This window comes from Acyrthosiphon pisum, chromosome A2 (genome assembly GCF_005508785.2).
Source record: "Acyrthosiphon pisum isolate AL4f chromosome A2, pea_aphid_22Mar2018_4r6ur, whole genome shotgun sequence".
Classification (NCBI taxonomy): Eukaryota; Metazoa; Arthropoda; class Insecta; order Hemiptera; family Aphididae; genus Acyrthosiphon; species Acyrthosiphon pisum.
Genome location: NC_042495.1, coordinates 83,444,592 through 83,459,955, shown reverse-complemented (window position 1 = coordinate 83,459,955; position 15,364 = coordinate 83,444,592). Strand labels below are relative to the sequence as shown.

Below are 15,364 nucleotides of genomic sequence, written 5' to 3'. Positions count from 1 at the left end.
CATAAACTACTCATCCGAAATTCGATTTTCATGTATCAAAATACTAAGAAAAATATTCTGCTTTGGAATATAAAATTAAATCCCAATGTTGCCATTCAAAAAAGTAAAAACTTAAAAAATTATAAGGATAAAAAATATTTAAAAATATAATTTTTTAAGAAAAACATTGTTTTACAAGCGACTTGAAACTATGTAAAAAAATATTTTCAAAAAAGTTTACATTTTTTGAAATAATGAGTGTTCAATGATAAAAAAATCACCCGATATTATATAATAAAACGAAAAGTACAAGCCATAATATTTCTGAAAACTGTTTTGAAGAAACATTATGCGTATTATAAATTATTTGTTTATATTATTTGTTATTACAGTTAGGGGATAAAGTGTATTAACGACCTAGTATAAGGTGACCGATATTAAATTCTGATTTACTTTATTTAGTCCCTCCCGCCTGTCCCCCCAGTGAAAAATCCTGGGTATGCCGTACGCCACTGCCCAGTGCACACACCCTCAAACTTCGGCCCTCCCTCCGAACAAAGCTATATAGAGACGTATGTGTGTGTGAAAATCTGAACCAAACTCTATTTTCCAGGGTGCTGACCGGATCGTTCGACAAGACGGCGCGGATATGGTCGCTGGACAATGAAGGCGAGTGCTTGTGCACTATGCGTGGACATTCGGCCGAAGTAGTCGCGGTGGCCGTTTACCGGTCTACGCAGACGGTGGCCACTTCATCGATGGACCAAACGACCAAACTGTTTAATGCCGTTACAGGTCAGTGTTGCTGCGGTGCCTATAATCTCGGCCACTATAAGGAACAAGCTATAGAAAAGAAGCCACGTCGTGACTTAAGTTTTGACATAGAGATTAGGGATGCAGTCTATACAGACTAATATTTTAAGCGCTCCTATTTCCTCCAAGTTCCAACCAATAATAATATTGTCATATAATTTCCCCATCAAAATATAACATAATTGATAGCTTAGCCCCTCTCCTGCATCCCCGCTACATTACATAATTAAAGTGCTTAATTTATAATATAAGAACAAAAACATAGGGAGTTATAATGCTTTGCGTCCGTTAAAATCTAGCCGTTTTTTGTAGCTACACCTTCAACAGTACCTAAAGTGTCTAATCTGATATCCGGCCATAAGTGACTAGGTATCATAGTAGGTAAATAATATTAGATATTATATATAGATAACTGATTACCTAATACCTAACTATAATTATACCAGTATAATACCTTTACGCGTATACAGTATACTAGGTATATTATATTATACCTACGACCGACGTCCTACCTAGTACCTACATACATGTTTACGTTGTTCACAGGTCAAAACGTTGCCACATTGAGGGGTCATACTGGCGAAGTGGTGGTTAATCAGTTTGATAGAGATGGAACGACGGTGCTCACTGGTTCTTTCGACAAAACAATCAAGATTTGGGATGTCCGCACTGCCCAGTGAGTTAACGTCAAGTTATCTTATTATAGTTAATTGCATATCTACAGATTTCAGTTGACTGAGATAATCAGCTGTGCAGTCTATATAGACTAAGAAACCGTTCTCTGAAGCACTTTGGTACTGGGTAATGACGGTAATACGGTTTATATAGTGTTGTATAGTATACAATAATTAAGTGACCTATATAATTCAAAAATAATATTATGCCTCTTGATTTTATTAAAAGTGAAAGAGGGCAAATGTATACTCGTGCAAAAGTGGTTTTTATATCGTTTTGAATGTAAAACTAGGAAACAAAAATATTATATGGAAATGTGTATATTTAAAAAAAATGTAAATCTAGAATGAGTAGATAGGTACTTTTTTTTTTTTTTTTTCGAGTTTGAGCCGACGGCGCCGCGGGGACTGCTTTCGCAATGCTTCGACAAATCGACAAATCGATGCATCAAATAATTATACATACGTGAGGGGGGTAGACGGGACAATACCCCGACTTACCCCCCTCTTTAAACATAACATTAACAATTTATACAATTAACAATTACTATAACAATTTTTACAAATTATGGACAGTGGTTCGATGTTGTTTTCCGGGGCCGACCGGAGTCCGCCGGCCTTGAAGTCTCATTCTCCTTTTGGGTGCCGCGATGCCGTGATCGCCGTCCCGCCCGTGGTGTCACAGGTGGGGGGATGAAGAACGGTGGTCGGTGACACCTCCGACGTATCGCTGTTGCGAAGTCAAGTTGTGTCTGCCAGCCGTTCTTCATCGTGCGCTGACGTCAGTCGTGCAACTGCTCCTCCCGTTCGTCAGCTTCTTTCGCGCTCATTATTGTTTCCACCATCAACATGAGCTCCCTTCTGTTAGTGTTGGCCTGTTCTAAGATCCTACACCGGACTGTCGGTTCGTCGGGTAGGTCGTCGGGCCGAGGGCCACACAGGATTTCCTGCACGTCCCCGGGCTCTGGTGGGCGTCGGAGAATCCTGGACAAGACAGCCCGTTCGTCCTCCCACCTGGGGCACGCGAAGAGCGTGTGCTCCGCCGTGTCGTCAGGGTTCATGCAGTACGTGCAGTAGCTGTCATCGGCCCGGTTGAACCTCAGCAGGTAGCTCCGGAAACAGCCATGCACCGACAGAGCCTGGGTCAGCCGGTATGTGAGGCTCATCATGGGCTTCGCTAGCCACCGTGCGATGTCGGGCAGCAGCCGGTGAGTCCATCTCCGTCCGATGGCGTCCGGACAGACTACTGACCGGTCCCATCTGGACTGCCAGACCGTTACGGATAGATAGGTAGCTAGGTAGATAGGTACCTACATTCAAATAAATTTTCCATTTTAAGTAGGTACCTACCACATTTAAGATAGTATACTATCTTAAATCGTGGTACCTACCCAAGCTTCAGGGGCGGTTCCAGAGACTTGGTTAGGGGGGGACCTAATAGTTATAATTTTCACAAAACTTATAATAACAAATTAACAAACACAAAACAACAATTTTTAGAAATATATTATATTAAATATATTTTAGAAATACGGCCCCTAACCCCCCCCCCCCTGGAACCACCCCTGCCAAGCTTCACATATAATCATAATATGCCCGATATATTGCCCAAATCGAAGGAAAGAAATCAATGCAAAATTTAAAGAACCTTGCTAAGATAACTACAATAAAATACAACTTATAAAGTTAAAACCAAAACTCAAATGCAGTATAAATACTTCAAAAAAGGTTGTTGGTGGTTGTTTTGCCAAAAACATCATATATTTAGTAACTACCTGTCTACCTACATTATATAATATTATAATATAAGCACGAGTTAATATTAAATTAAAATATATATTTTAATTCGTGACACAATTAAAGATAGGTACCGTCTTTAATTGGGATTCGTGATAATCACTCAACTAATAATCATTTACAACTAACACATAGGTCATAGGTTAGATACAGGCGGTTAAAACGAGATTAAAATTTTTCTAAATGTTGCCCCTTAAATAATAGCATTAGCGAGGCCCCCGAAATTAATAATAATATCATCAGTGACCAAAATTATAAATATTAAATGTATTAATAGACGCGTTAACGAGTGGTATTACTGTCCTTACCCAGTACCCAAGTACTACAGACGACGGTTTCTTAGAAATTAGAATAGGTATTTACCATATTGCAGGGGCGGATCCAGGGGGTGGCGCAGGGGGGCGCGCGCCACCCCATCAGCAGTCTTGTAAAGTATTCGAATACTATTTTAAATACTTTTTTTAAGAAGTACTTATTCAAATACGTATTCTGAATACTTTTATTTGTATTTTTTATTCATTAAGAAAATACTTTTTTCCGATGCAGAAAAATAGTTTTAAAATTGTGACAAGACATATAATAAATCATGAACATTAATTTTTATTCTTTAAACGAAATATGATAGTGGCCCATGATATGATTATTTTTATAATATTATAAACACCAATGTTGTATCCCGTATGGCCCGTATCATATGTGGTCAAATTGTATACATAACTTATGATACGTTGTTTGTTTAATTATTAATTAATAAATGTTAATTACCAATTATTCAAAAACTGACAAAAACTATAGTTGTGAAAAAAAGTATTTTGATAGTATTCGAATATGTATTCTGAATATATTTTTTAAGAACTATTCGAATACGTATTCTGACAGGGGCGGCTCCAGAGCCTTGGTTAGGGGGGGGCCAAGTTATAATTTCACAAAATCTTATAACAAAAAGAAAACAAACATTTTTACAACACAAATTCAAGTCGTCTATTTTTATTCCATTTACCCAGCAGGTAAATCGTATACACCGTCATACCTCTATGACCCATATAGTCCATATGACAATATTATAATAATTTAATATGCATTTATTTTAACAATATATATTTTTATAAATACGGGCGTTGGGGGGGGCCGCGGCCCCTAGGGCCCCCCCCCTGGAGCCGCCCCTGTATTCTGAATACCTTAATTCTAATTTATTCGAATATGTTTTCCGAATACAAAATAAAAGTATTCTTTAGAAGACTGCCCCTCGTCCATATTTAGTTGTAAAAAATGTTTCCATAAAATAATAATTGTGTAAGACAGATAGTAAGACGCTTTTTTAAACCTCGAATCGCCGGCCACGACAGTTATAAATTATAATATTATCTACATTCAACATGTTTATTTTTGCTATTATTGTGGTTAATATTTATATTAAATCTAAAAATAAATATTACATTCAAAATATTTTCAGGCAACGCGTATGGCGTTATTGTCCGATCGTCGTTTTCGAAATATAATATTGAACTAGCCATCATTTTTCAATAAGTTAATACAAAACATTAAACAACTTATAAAATAGAAATGTAGTTAAGATAAACTTAACAGAACTCAGAAATGATAAATTGGTAATATATTTATACTAAGTAGGTATGTAGGTATGTAGGTAGTATTTAAAGAATATTCATTTATTATTATCATTATATAATTTTAACTTCAATGGAATTAAATGGTTTAACTGTGAAAAATCGGAAGACCAATATAATTAAATGTCCTCAAAATGTGTGCCCCCCTCAGAAAATTTCTGGATCCGCCCCTGCTATATATTGGGCATAATCATGGAAATAAAATTATATATTAACAAAAAAGGAATTTTTATATTTTATTTATTCTTTGAAAAATCCAAATTATTAAAATTCCCTTAGGAATTTCAATTCCCTCTGAGCGTGCTCTACTACATAGCAATATTATACCACTGATTATTTTTGTTGAGTCTAAAATAATAGTAAAAAATGATTATAAAAGATTAAGTAGGTATCCTTTCTATGTTGGGCATAGGCGCAAATAGCGTTTGAGATTTGGGGGGGCTAATAGGGCTAAACTTTGATAATATTGAATAAGCTTAAAACAATGTAGGAAATGTTTGGGGGGCTTAGCTAAAGCCCCCTAAAGCCCCCCTCCTATTTGCGCCTATGATGTTGGGCAAGTTCATCGATATTTATATAATATATTGTTATTTTTTAAATAAATTGAATGCAAATAACTTAAAACTTTACAAACAGTTTTTACTAGTCACAACCGTGCAAAGGTTGGGGTGGAAAATGGGGGGGGGGGGGAAAGGTAAGATTTTAAAGGGCAAAAAATGTTTAAATATTATTGCCCTGGGGCGCCAATGAAAGTTAACACGGCACTGATACCAGTTGTACACCACAAGGCATAAGTTCCAAAAACTGACTAAGATTAAAATAGAAACTCATAGTCATTAGGTAGTAGTTCATAACATTGTAGAACCAATACATTCATCATTACAAAATAATATCCTCTGAATTCAAATTGGACAGTGCTCCTATTAGTCCAACATATTTTATATTAGGTCTATCGACTATCAAGTAGGTCGGATCTGTTATTTGGAACCCTCGATTATTGTGTATAGACACTAATGATAGAAAGGGTTCAACAAAATGTCTATCATATTTTGCTGATTATTTACTAGAAGTACCTTATCCTCCACAAGGTTACTAGCCCGTCTGTACGACTTTAAATTAATCCAGCCTTGCTTATAATAGACGCTGCGCAAACATTTAATTTATTAAAAATCTGTTGTTTAACCTAATTGACTGCTCTACCCTCCACCATAAAATACATTTTAAAGTTCCACCACGTCTCATTAGAAATACTCCTCCATTTTTTATTCAATTTTCTTCTTCTAGTTATTTGTTAAACTCCCCTATTTATCGTGATACGCGTATTGCTAATGAAGACCCCACCTTAAATAAAACTAATTTGTCAACTGGTCTTTGCTAACATAATTTTGTAAACATTATTACCTTCACTATTATATTACAAGTTATCCAATAAGTTATTGTAGATATCTATTAAATATTTCATATTGTTTTGGTCCTTGGCTGTATCTCATTAAAAATAAAGTAAAATATAAAATACCTACTTAATACAAAATTTAAATTATTTTGAAAAAATATTATTGCTTTTTACCAGTTACTAGTAGATATCATAGGTAATATGTAATATTATTAAATATTATTATTATGCACAATAAACCTAATCCACAGTACTAAGTATTGATACCGTCTAGTGGATTTTTAATCAGTTAAATATTTATCCATATATTTATGAGTTTCTGTTTAAATTAATCCTAAAAATTGTAATCGGGTAATAATAATTTTCTGTTCATTTGCAACCAAAACTTGGTGATGTAGAACATTTTATCTGATCATGCATAGATGTACAGCAACACTGTATGGCCACACTGCTGAATTGACTGCCTGTCACTATGACTTCAGTTGCAGAGCAATCGCCAGCAGTTCATTGGACGGCACGGCCAAGTTGTGGGATGTGAGGAAGACTGACAGCTGTTGTCACACTATTGCCGGCCACACAGACGAGGTAGTGAGATATTCAAGATTGTGTTTACTAGTTTCAGATAACCAACAATTGTAAAGTTTAATAATTGTTGTATAGGTGCTAGACATTTGCTTCGATTCAGTTGGCCGTCGAGTGGCTACGGCGAGCAGTGATTGTAGTGCTTGCATCTGGGATGTAAGCAGTGGAGACTTAATTTCCGCAATGATTGAACACACAGGAGAAGTTACAAAAGTACCTATTCAATTAATCTGAAAAAAACTAAATTTGATATAATACAATAATTATCTTATTGTGATTTCAGGTTTTTTGGGAACCCGCTGGACATCATCTGCTTACCGCATCACAAGACCATAGTTCTATTATTTGGGACACAGAAACCGGAGAATGTTTACAAGAATTAAAAGGGCATACTGATCATGTATTCTCGGTATTAATGAGCTATTTAGGTGATACAATTTTGACGGCTTCTAAAGATAATACGTGTTGTGTTTGGCAACAATTTAATTCAAAAAATAATTAAAACATATAATATAATTTAATTCTATTTTAAATTTACCAATTATTAATAGAATATTTAATTATATCAGACTTTTTGTACAACATTAAAATGTAATTATTATTGTTATTTTTTTTTATGAAATATATTGCCATCCTTGAATTGATCCATCAATTGCAGTCGATAACAGTGTGTCACGTCCACACATTGGTAGCCATAATGTACTACTTGTAACTGTATTTTGACATAAATCTTCATCTTCAGTGAACATATGTCCTTCATGTTTAAACTTGTGTTTCAAGTTGGTATTACAATCAGATACTTCTATTATATACACATTACCATCAAATCCACTAACAGCATAATTTTGTGGATTAGTAGGGTCAAGGCTAATGTTTATATTGTTATTACATTTTGGAAACAATTCCCTTTGATACATTGTTGGAGTCTTACAATTTCTCAAATCATATGTAAGTAAAGTTCCAGAATTAGAAATTAATGTTAAATTTAATGTGGTTGTTTCTTTAGAACTTGTATATGCAGTGTTTAAAAACCATTTTGCATAACTATCAGCCTCTGAAAAAAAAAAATTGTTTAATTATAATAAACTATCTACAGTAGTATGAAGAAGATTGTAGTTGGATTATGTACTTTTATTTATATTTTGTACATTTTGAGAAGGTTCTTTATTTTTAATTATTTAATTCTTATTACCAATATCAATCATAATACAATATTATAATATATTTTCATATTCTGAACATTGGAAAGATACAATTAAAAGTAAAACCTAATTTATTTATTTGACTCAAAAGTAATAATACTACAAAATCCTAATGATGTTATGTAAATGTAATGTTTAATTATTCATAAATTAGACTATGCTATAAAATGCAATGACAATTTGCATCACATAATAACTCAAAAATGTATATCAATCTTTTATTTATTTTTATGTAAGAAATATGTTAAAGTAGATGGGCACATTGGCTAGATTTTTTTTTAACAATATTTTTTTACAATCTTTAATTATACAAATTTATTTTTGTAAAAACAAATTATTAAGAAAAAATAAGTAGGTAAATAACTTATTTATAATTATTTACTTACTAACAAAATACTAGCAATAAGATTAATAAGTTATTTAAAATAAATGATAAAGTGAATTTGGTTCCAAATGATTAACTTAAACAATCGATTAATAATACAAATTTCAGAAAAAGTTTTTTGTATTTTCAAATACAGTACCAGCAATGAGTTTAATAGGTACATTTTTTTTGTCATATTTATCTAATTTGTACTATCTGTATAAAAAAATATTTACAATAAGCACAATGGAGGGATATATAATAAGTCATGGTTGGCTTGATAGAAGAAGCTATTCAATAATAGCATTTCATGGGTTATAGGTACCTAATAGTAAAAATAATAAACATCATGTTTCCTACCCAGTAACATCCAAATACTTACCAGGTAAATGAATATTTTTCACATGCTGACCACTAGTTAAATCATACAGATCAAATGATCCATTTTCTGAATTTTGAACAACCAATTCATTTTTAGAAATGAAATGAGGTGTATAAATGCATTCTGGGTCGTTGGTCACATCTCTGATCATGAGTGTTTTCGTATTGTTTCCCATGTTAAATACACAACCTGTATGACAAGAATTTTCTTTTCCCCATATTATTAAGGTATCAGTTGTACAATCAACAGCTAAATGTGCATTCTCCACTTTGTTATCAATATTCACCAATGGAATCATTTGATCTAAAATTATATAATATATGTTATATATTAGACAACTGAATGACTTGATATTTTTAAGTAGCTACATAATTACAGATAACTCTAATTGTGTATACTTGCCTGATTTGTGGGGATCCATATCATATATTGAAACTTTACCAACTCCTTCTTCAGATAAAATTGTTTTAGATTTTCCAAAGAGAGTTTTCATCTATTAAAATAATAAATGATAAATTATTATATTTATTTAAACTTTAGAGTTTAATGATAATATAGTTACCAAAATACTTATAATTTTTGTTTACATCAATTAATCGATTATCAGTTAAAGTGCCACATTTGATTTTCAAATCTCTACTCGTGCTTATTGAATCGTGTTCATTTTCAATTTGGTAAAGCTTATTTGGAAGTTCCAAATTCAATACTTCAAAACCATTTTCTCCAGGTTTTTCACACGCTAAACACACTGAGGAATCACAACTCAGTTCCATTGAAAATATTGGTTTATCCACACCAAACATTTGCAGTTTATGATACCTTGTAATAAAAAATTATATCAACCAGTCAAATTACAATAGGTATTTACTATGTTTAAAAGCAAAGTTTATTTAAAATATTCTTACCTTTTGAAAGAGTTAAAAAACCAATCATCAAAAACGTCTTCTGTTTCCAACATTTCTACTCTCTTCAGAAGAATTATCTTAGGTAGGTACTATTATTACTTGTTAATTGTTATTATTAATTATATTATTATGACCGAAACACATCGGTTAAATCAGTTAGTACAAGTTACAACTAGTTAGATTAGTAATTCAGTACTTCAGTCACAGTCTCACAGAAGTCAGAAATACAGAATAGCATGACAAATTAACTTATTTTGTCATGCAGAATAGTCAATACCTAGATAGTTCGAATCCAGTTGTAGTAAGGCTCTACATAGAATGGGTATGCTATGCCACCATTTTGCGACTCATTTATCAATGATAAATGTGATAAAATAAAGGGGAGAAATTCAAATTCACATAACATTATTAGTCGCAAAATGGCGGCGTAGCATACCTGTATCTATAGTGCCCTAGTTGTAGTAGTCCGTCGTCCGTGTCCAGTTGATAGTTATCACTTATCACTGATATAGCGACTGATAATATACTGATTAAGGTACGAACACACAGAATAGAACAGAACCACAGAACCTCGGTCTTCGATAGGTTGCCTCTTGCCTATCAGCCTATTATTATATACATTTATAAAATAAAATGCCTATACGAATTACGAACTAAAATTTTTATTCAAATTTCATAATATACTGCAGAGTGGAACGTTTAAATTTTAAATTGTTTAATATTTATTAACTATCTGTGAACTTACAAAGTATTAATATTGACTTCAGTATAGTGAACTTTCAACATTGTTGTCAGTGCAATTGCCAATTAAATCAAATGCAAAACACTGCACCAGTTCACTGAATATTGATCAAATCGAATACGTTTTTGCACTCGGTGCGCAATGAGTGCAAAAAGTTAGTCAAATCGAAAACGCTATTAGTAAGCACAATTTAGTATTATATTAAATATAGGTAATTTATGTTAATTTGTCTATGTTTAAATAAGTAACGACTTAATTGGTTTTAGAGTATTTATAAATATGAAAGGTTATAAGATCACTAATTGTGCACAAGATATGAGATTTGGTATTGTCGGCAATTCATTAAAGGATGTTTTTACTAAAGGATGTCAGAAATTAAAGGTAAACAATAACATTGAAATATCCATAATAGATTAAAACCTATGTATTTTAAAATTGTATGTAAGATTATCGTTATGTCTTACTTGACTTGACTTACCTTTACCAAATGAAACTATGAAAAAAAATCCCAAAAGCTATACCTAACCAATATTATAATAAGTACCTAAATACAATAATATATAAAAATAATAATAATACTAATATTTTCAATCAGTGTAAGACAAATTTAGTGTTCGCTTGTGAAAGTTGTTAGTTGTTGGATACTGCAGCAGCCAAAAATAAAATGTAAATGATAATAAATTATGATGTCTTGGCCAGTCAGTTATAAAAAGAGTTAATCAGTATTCAGTTCCCTTGCTCATAAAACAAACAGGACCCTCTTAGAAACAAATTTCTGACCCCTACTCTATACAATAAAGTTTGTTATACATTTTTCAGAAATCTTTATTTATATTATCCGAAAGCGAACTGAGTACATTTTTTATATAACTAACTGACTGAGTGACTATAATATATTAAAATTATCAATATAGGTACCTATACCTATTTTCAAAAGAAAACATACCGCCTTTCACGCATGTCAAATGATTCTATTGGTGCGTCAAGAATCACGTGATCACGCTAACAATGGGAAATTGGTGGAGGATGCGCGCCACCAGACATAAATTGGTCGCTATCCGGTATGTTCTCTCTTGAAAACGGGTATAGTTTTTTATTTTTATTTATTATTTTTTCCTACAACTTCTGCAAGCGAGCTCTAAATTTGTCTTATATTAACTGACATTATTATTATTATTATTACTAGGGCACTAGGCCCAGATTTGAATAAAAAATTGGATATTTTTTCTAACTACTTTAGGTACCAAACAATTGATACTTAAATTATTAATATAGTATTGTAATAACATTTATGTAATGTTAATTCAGTGTTCTGTGAAATAATAGCTGGTATAATAATATTTTCACATACCTAAAATCAACTAACATTAACTATTCATAAAAAATTATATAGTTTTGTCTTTTGTGAGGTATATTTTTTTAAATATTTTCTTTTTGTCATTGTTGTTATTATTATTGTTGTTACCCAGGGCCCAGGGGCATCATTTGAAGTAAAATCATGGCAAGCATCTTGAATAATATTTTTTTTTTTCAATTGCATGTGGTCTAATGAAGCCTGGAATCATTAGGTAGATAAAATAACAAAATTGGTAGGGTAGCAATTGCTACCATTCGCTACTCAGTAATGACACTTATGTTGGAGATACATTTGTAAAATATGCCTAATAAATAATTATTGTAATATTGCTCTCAACTCAAGCTTTGCTTATGCTTGTAGGTATCAAATTGTAAATGAAAATTAAATATAAATATTATTTAATGTTATAAAGTAAATAAATAAGTATAATACCAATTTAAAATCAAGATATTAACCTTAAACCTTTTGTTTTATATTTTTATTTTATAGTTAGACCATATAAATGCGACTATGATGACTGTTGATGGTACAGTGATTGATGATGAAGACTATTTTCAACAATTACCAGCGCAGACTCTATTTATATTTCGGTTAAATGGGGAAACATTTGAAACAGGTAGGTATCTATTTACTATTGATTACATTTCATCACAAATTGATCCTTTTATCACTTGTCGAACTGGAGTCATATATATTTTGACATTGATTAGGTTCTGATCGTAATCCTTTTTATTGTATATTTGAAATGAATTTGATAATACCCAAAGATTTCCTGTTCGATCAACTCTGACGTCAGCTGGATACATATCAATACTATTGTCCAAGCTTATTACACCTTGAGTCAATTCATTATATTCTTCTCCACTGTAATTATTTATGATTATTGAATTATATACATCATACATATAATTAATATAATCATTAAATCACCTATAAGAGTTCCAACAACCCAGAACATTTTTTAAAAGAAGCCCATAAAATAAAACACCAGTTTCCATGTCAAACGATGATGATGTAGCTTGTTTATTAGTACCTCTATTTCCCATCACTTTAAAATCGTATACATTTACATTCTTATCATAATTTCCACTACGTATTATTCTTGAACTAACTGCAAACCCCATTGTACTGGCAATACTATGAAAGTAAATAGTTCTAAAACCATCTCTTGCAGTTGGTGATAGGGTTATTCCATATAAACCTTTTTGAGACTGATAGTGAACTTCGCCCAAGTCTATATCGCCACAAAGAGGATCAAAATGAAAATAATTATGTGATATTGAATTTGACTCATTAGTCCTCCAACTGTAAACCAATAATCGATAAGTTTCACTATCTGGTATATATGCGTATGCATCTTCACAAGTTGAAGATGTTACGTCTATTTCCATGTTGGTGATATCTGAATTTATAATTGATAAACGTCCAAGATCAAATGTTCTCAAATGCAAATCATTTTTTAAGTCATACACATGTATAACAGGAATACTTTCTTGCCTGTTGTTTATCTTTCCATTATCTAATATCCATAAACGGTCGCAAACGTCCACTCTTACTTTGACTACCGACTTAAAATTATGCTCAGATAATTCATTCATTTTCCGATCAGGATAGGGAATTAATATAGGTGTGTTATTTTTATAACTTTCCATATCTAAATAATGATCAAATATTTTTTTTATATAATAATACTTTTGTTAATGTATTTAATTGTCTTACTTGTTAAATTTATGTATGATAGTGTTACTGGTACATCAAGCTTGAATCTGGGTGTGACCAAAAATAATTTATTATGCCATCGTTCCAAAGCCAATGGCATTACGTTAGTTGGTTCAGGTTTAGTGTCATTTTTAAGTGTTGTCGCATTGATGGGTGAAAAATAAATTTGTTTTAAACTAAATACTTCTTTGATTCTGGAGCTCCATGCAGACGACAAGTAAATGGCAAATAATATTAAAATTAATTTACACATTATGACTAGGAATTTACAAAATCAAGTTATATTATTATTATAATATTTTTTATGAATATATAGTTATTATTTTTGCACAATCATTTCCTTTAAACTTAATTTTATTATAGAACAAATAATATAAATGATCAAGAAATAATTACCAAATGTTTTAATCACATTAACCTGCCAAGCATGTCTAATGAAGAATAATGCTTTTAATACCAAACAATAGGTGACATCCTGTATTGTAGTAGTATTTTATAACAAATAGATTACTGCTTATTTTTAATTATGAATTTATTAGAGCATTATTACAATATTGTATTTTATTTAATAATGTATTTTTGTACATCTTTTAAAATATCCCTGATCACTAAAATTGTGAAAACAATTTACATATTTTTCACAGAATAATATTAAAATTATAATTATTAGGTATTTATATTATATATAATATTAAATTTTATAAAATATGTACTAATTATTTTAGATGCAATTAATATTTAAAATAGCAAATAAAATTTGATAACTCGAATGTCAAGGGAAATAAAAATAATTTTGACTTATGTATTTTTCAAGTTATTTACAACTTATAAACACTTCTATAGAAGATAAAACTATACATATCCCAAAGTGATAATCAAAAAATTCAAGTTATCGAGACTTGACTGTAATAACATTGTAAACATTATGGAATTGTTTTTGTTAAGTAGGTAACATATTATTTTATATTTGAATTTTGAATAATTAACATTACTCTAAGTTCTAGTTAATTTTCAGGGATAAATTAATAATTATCATATTATAGTGTACAAAAATATATTATATAATTTTTTGTTAGATTAAATGTAAATTAAATATTATAAATATTTATATTATGTGCACTCTATTGCTCTCTAAATATTTATTAATAAACAATGAACATAATATTATATTTTTTATTTTTTTCATTAGGCCATTACATTTTTTCCATAAATCTTTTCTCTATTTTCTTATTATTCTGTAACGATAATGATATAATATTATTGAATATGTATTTACTAGCTTAATTATGTATTTAAATTTAATTATCTTGATTTTTCAGGGGCTGATTTAATATATAATGTGCTTGCCGCTGTTAATAATAATACATTAAAAACTTCAATCAAAATAAAATCATTTATGGATGAAAACATTAAAGAAAAAATAAGAATATTATCTTCAGTTCTGGATGTAGATGATGAAAGTAAAAAAAAAAAAATTAGCAGTCTAAGATTAAGAGACCCAGATTGGTTTCAAGGTAATTATAATGATTACCCCTCTATTACCTATATAAAAAAGTTTTGTATATTTACTTCTCATGTCTCATAAATATTATAAACAATTGATATTAGATTCTGAGTGGAACGATGAATGTATTGATTTTACAATGATGTGTGTTTTTTTATTTTTTTATTTTTTTATTTATTTTTTTATTTTTTTTGTGTCTATGTACACGATAAGTAGTCGAAATAATGCTACGATTTTCAACTTCAGTATCTTGTTCGATCAGAAAGTGAATATCGTTGGTGCATTGGGGAGGTAAAAATTAAAATTTCCCAGTCAGTTTCAAAAGC

At 30.9% G+C, this 15,364-nt stretch overlaps 4 protein-coding genes across 10 annotated transcripts in view; 2 read left to right on the top strand and 2 right to left on the bottom strand.

Moving 5' to 3' along the window:
* Positions 1–7,440, top strand: part of LOC100168297 (dynein assembly factor with WDR repeat domains 1) — a 20,571-nt gene extending 13,131 nt beyond the window's left edge. For both annotated transcript variants that reach the window (XM_029490450.1, XM_029490451.1), the window contains 5 exons: positions 593–774; positions 1,339–1,468; positions 6,704–6,866; positions 6,942–7,076; positions 7,147–7,440. In XM_029490450.1, the coding sequence (XP_029346310.1) occupies positions 666–774; positions 1,339–1,468; positions 6,704–6,866; positions 6,942–7,076; positions 7,147–7,365 (756 nt within the window). In that variant the 5' untranslated portion in view covers positions 593–665 and the 3' untranslated portion in view covers positions 7,366–7,440. The remainder of the gene's footprint in view (positions 1–592; positions 775–1,338; positions 1,469–6,703; positions 6,867–6,941; positions 7,077–7,146) is intronic.
* Positions 7,404–10,096, bottom strand: LOC100159407 (WD repeat-containing protein 73). The gene is made up of 5 exons (XM_008180928.3): positions 9,717–10,096; positions 9,399–9,630; positions 9,214–9,304; positions 8,812–9,114; positions 7,404–7,917 (listed from the first exon to the last, which is right to left on the bottom strand). Exons 1-5 carry the CDS (start codon positions 9,767–9,769, stop codon positions 7,478–7,480), a joined length of 1,119 nt encoding a protein of 372 aa, XP_008179150.1. The 5' UTR covers positions 9,770–10,096; the 3' UTR covers positions 7,404–7,477.
* Positions 10,097–10,251: 155 nt separating this feature from the next.
* Positions 10,252–15,364, top strand: part of LOC100573968 (DNA fragmentation factor subunit beta) — a 12,754-nt gene continuing 7,641 nt past the window's right edge. Inside the window, exons 1-4 of one of the 6 annotated variants that reach the window (XM_008180931.3) lie at positions 10,252–10,637; positions 10,725–10,839; positions 12,305–12,431; positions 14,854–15,048. In XM_008180931.3, the coding sequence (XP_008179153.1) occupies positions 10,738–10,839; positions 12,305–12,431; positions 14,854–15,048 (424 nt within the window). In that variant the 5' untranslated portion in view covers positions 10,252–10,637; positions 10,725–10,737. Of the gene's footprint in view, positions 10,638–10,724; positions 10,840–11,440; positions 11,520–12,304; positions 12,432–13,641; positions 13,752–14,348; positions 14,479–14,853; positions 15,049–15,364 lie in introns of those variants that run through there. The other 5 variants (XM_008180930.3, XM_008180929.3, XM_016801259.2 and 2 more) reach the window with 5 other exon arrangements.
* On the bottom strand, positions 12,426–13,887 carry LOC107882638 (protein yellow-like). Its single transcript, XM_029490448.1, has 3 exons — positions 13,535–13,887; positions 12,746–13,469; positions 12,426–12,679 (listed from the first exon to the last, which is right to left on the bottom strand). The coding sequence occupies exons 1-3, from the start codon at positions 13,785–13,787 to the stop codon at positions 12,454–12,456; spliced, it is 1,203 nt and encodes a 400-aa protein (XP_029346308.1). The 5' UTR covers positions 13,788–13,887; the 3' UTR covers positions 12,426–12,453.

Bases quoted from the DNA above. Each gene is read 5' to 3' on its own strand.
- LOC100159407 (XM_008180928.3), bottom strand. From the start codon at position 9,769: ATGTTGGAAACAGAAGACGTTTTTGATGATTGGTTTTTTAACTCTTTC. The intron at 9,631-9,716 runs GTAAGAATATTT...TTTTATTACAAG, and splicing joins TTTTTTAACTCTTTCAAAAG to GTATCATAAACTGCAAATGT. The intron at 7,918-8,811 runs GTAAGTATTTGG...TTTTTTTTTCAG, and splicing joins GAAAAATATTCATTTACCTG to AGGCTGATAGTTATGCAAAA.
- LOC107882638 (XM_029490448.1), bottom strand. From the start codon at position 13,787: ATGTGTAAATTAATTTTAATATTATTTGCCATTTACTTGTCGTCTGCA. The intron at 13,470-13,534 runs GTAAGACAATTA...ATCATTATTTAG, and splicing joins ATCATACATAAATTTAACAA to ATATGGAAAGTTATAAAAAT. The intron at 12,680-12,745 runs GTGATTTAATGA...AAATAATTACAG, and splicing joins GGTTGTTGGAACTCTTATAG to TGGAGAAGAATATAATGAAT.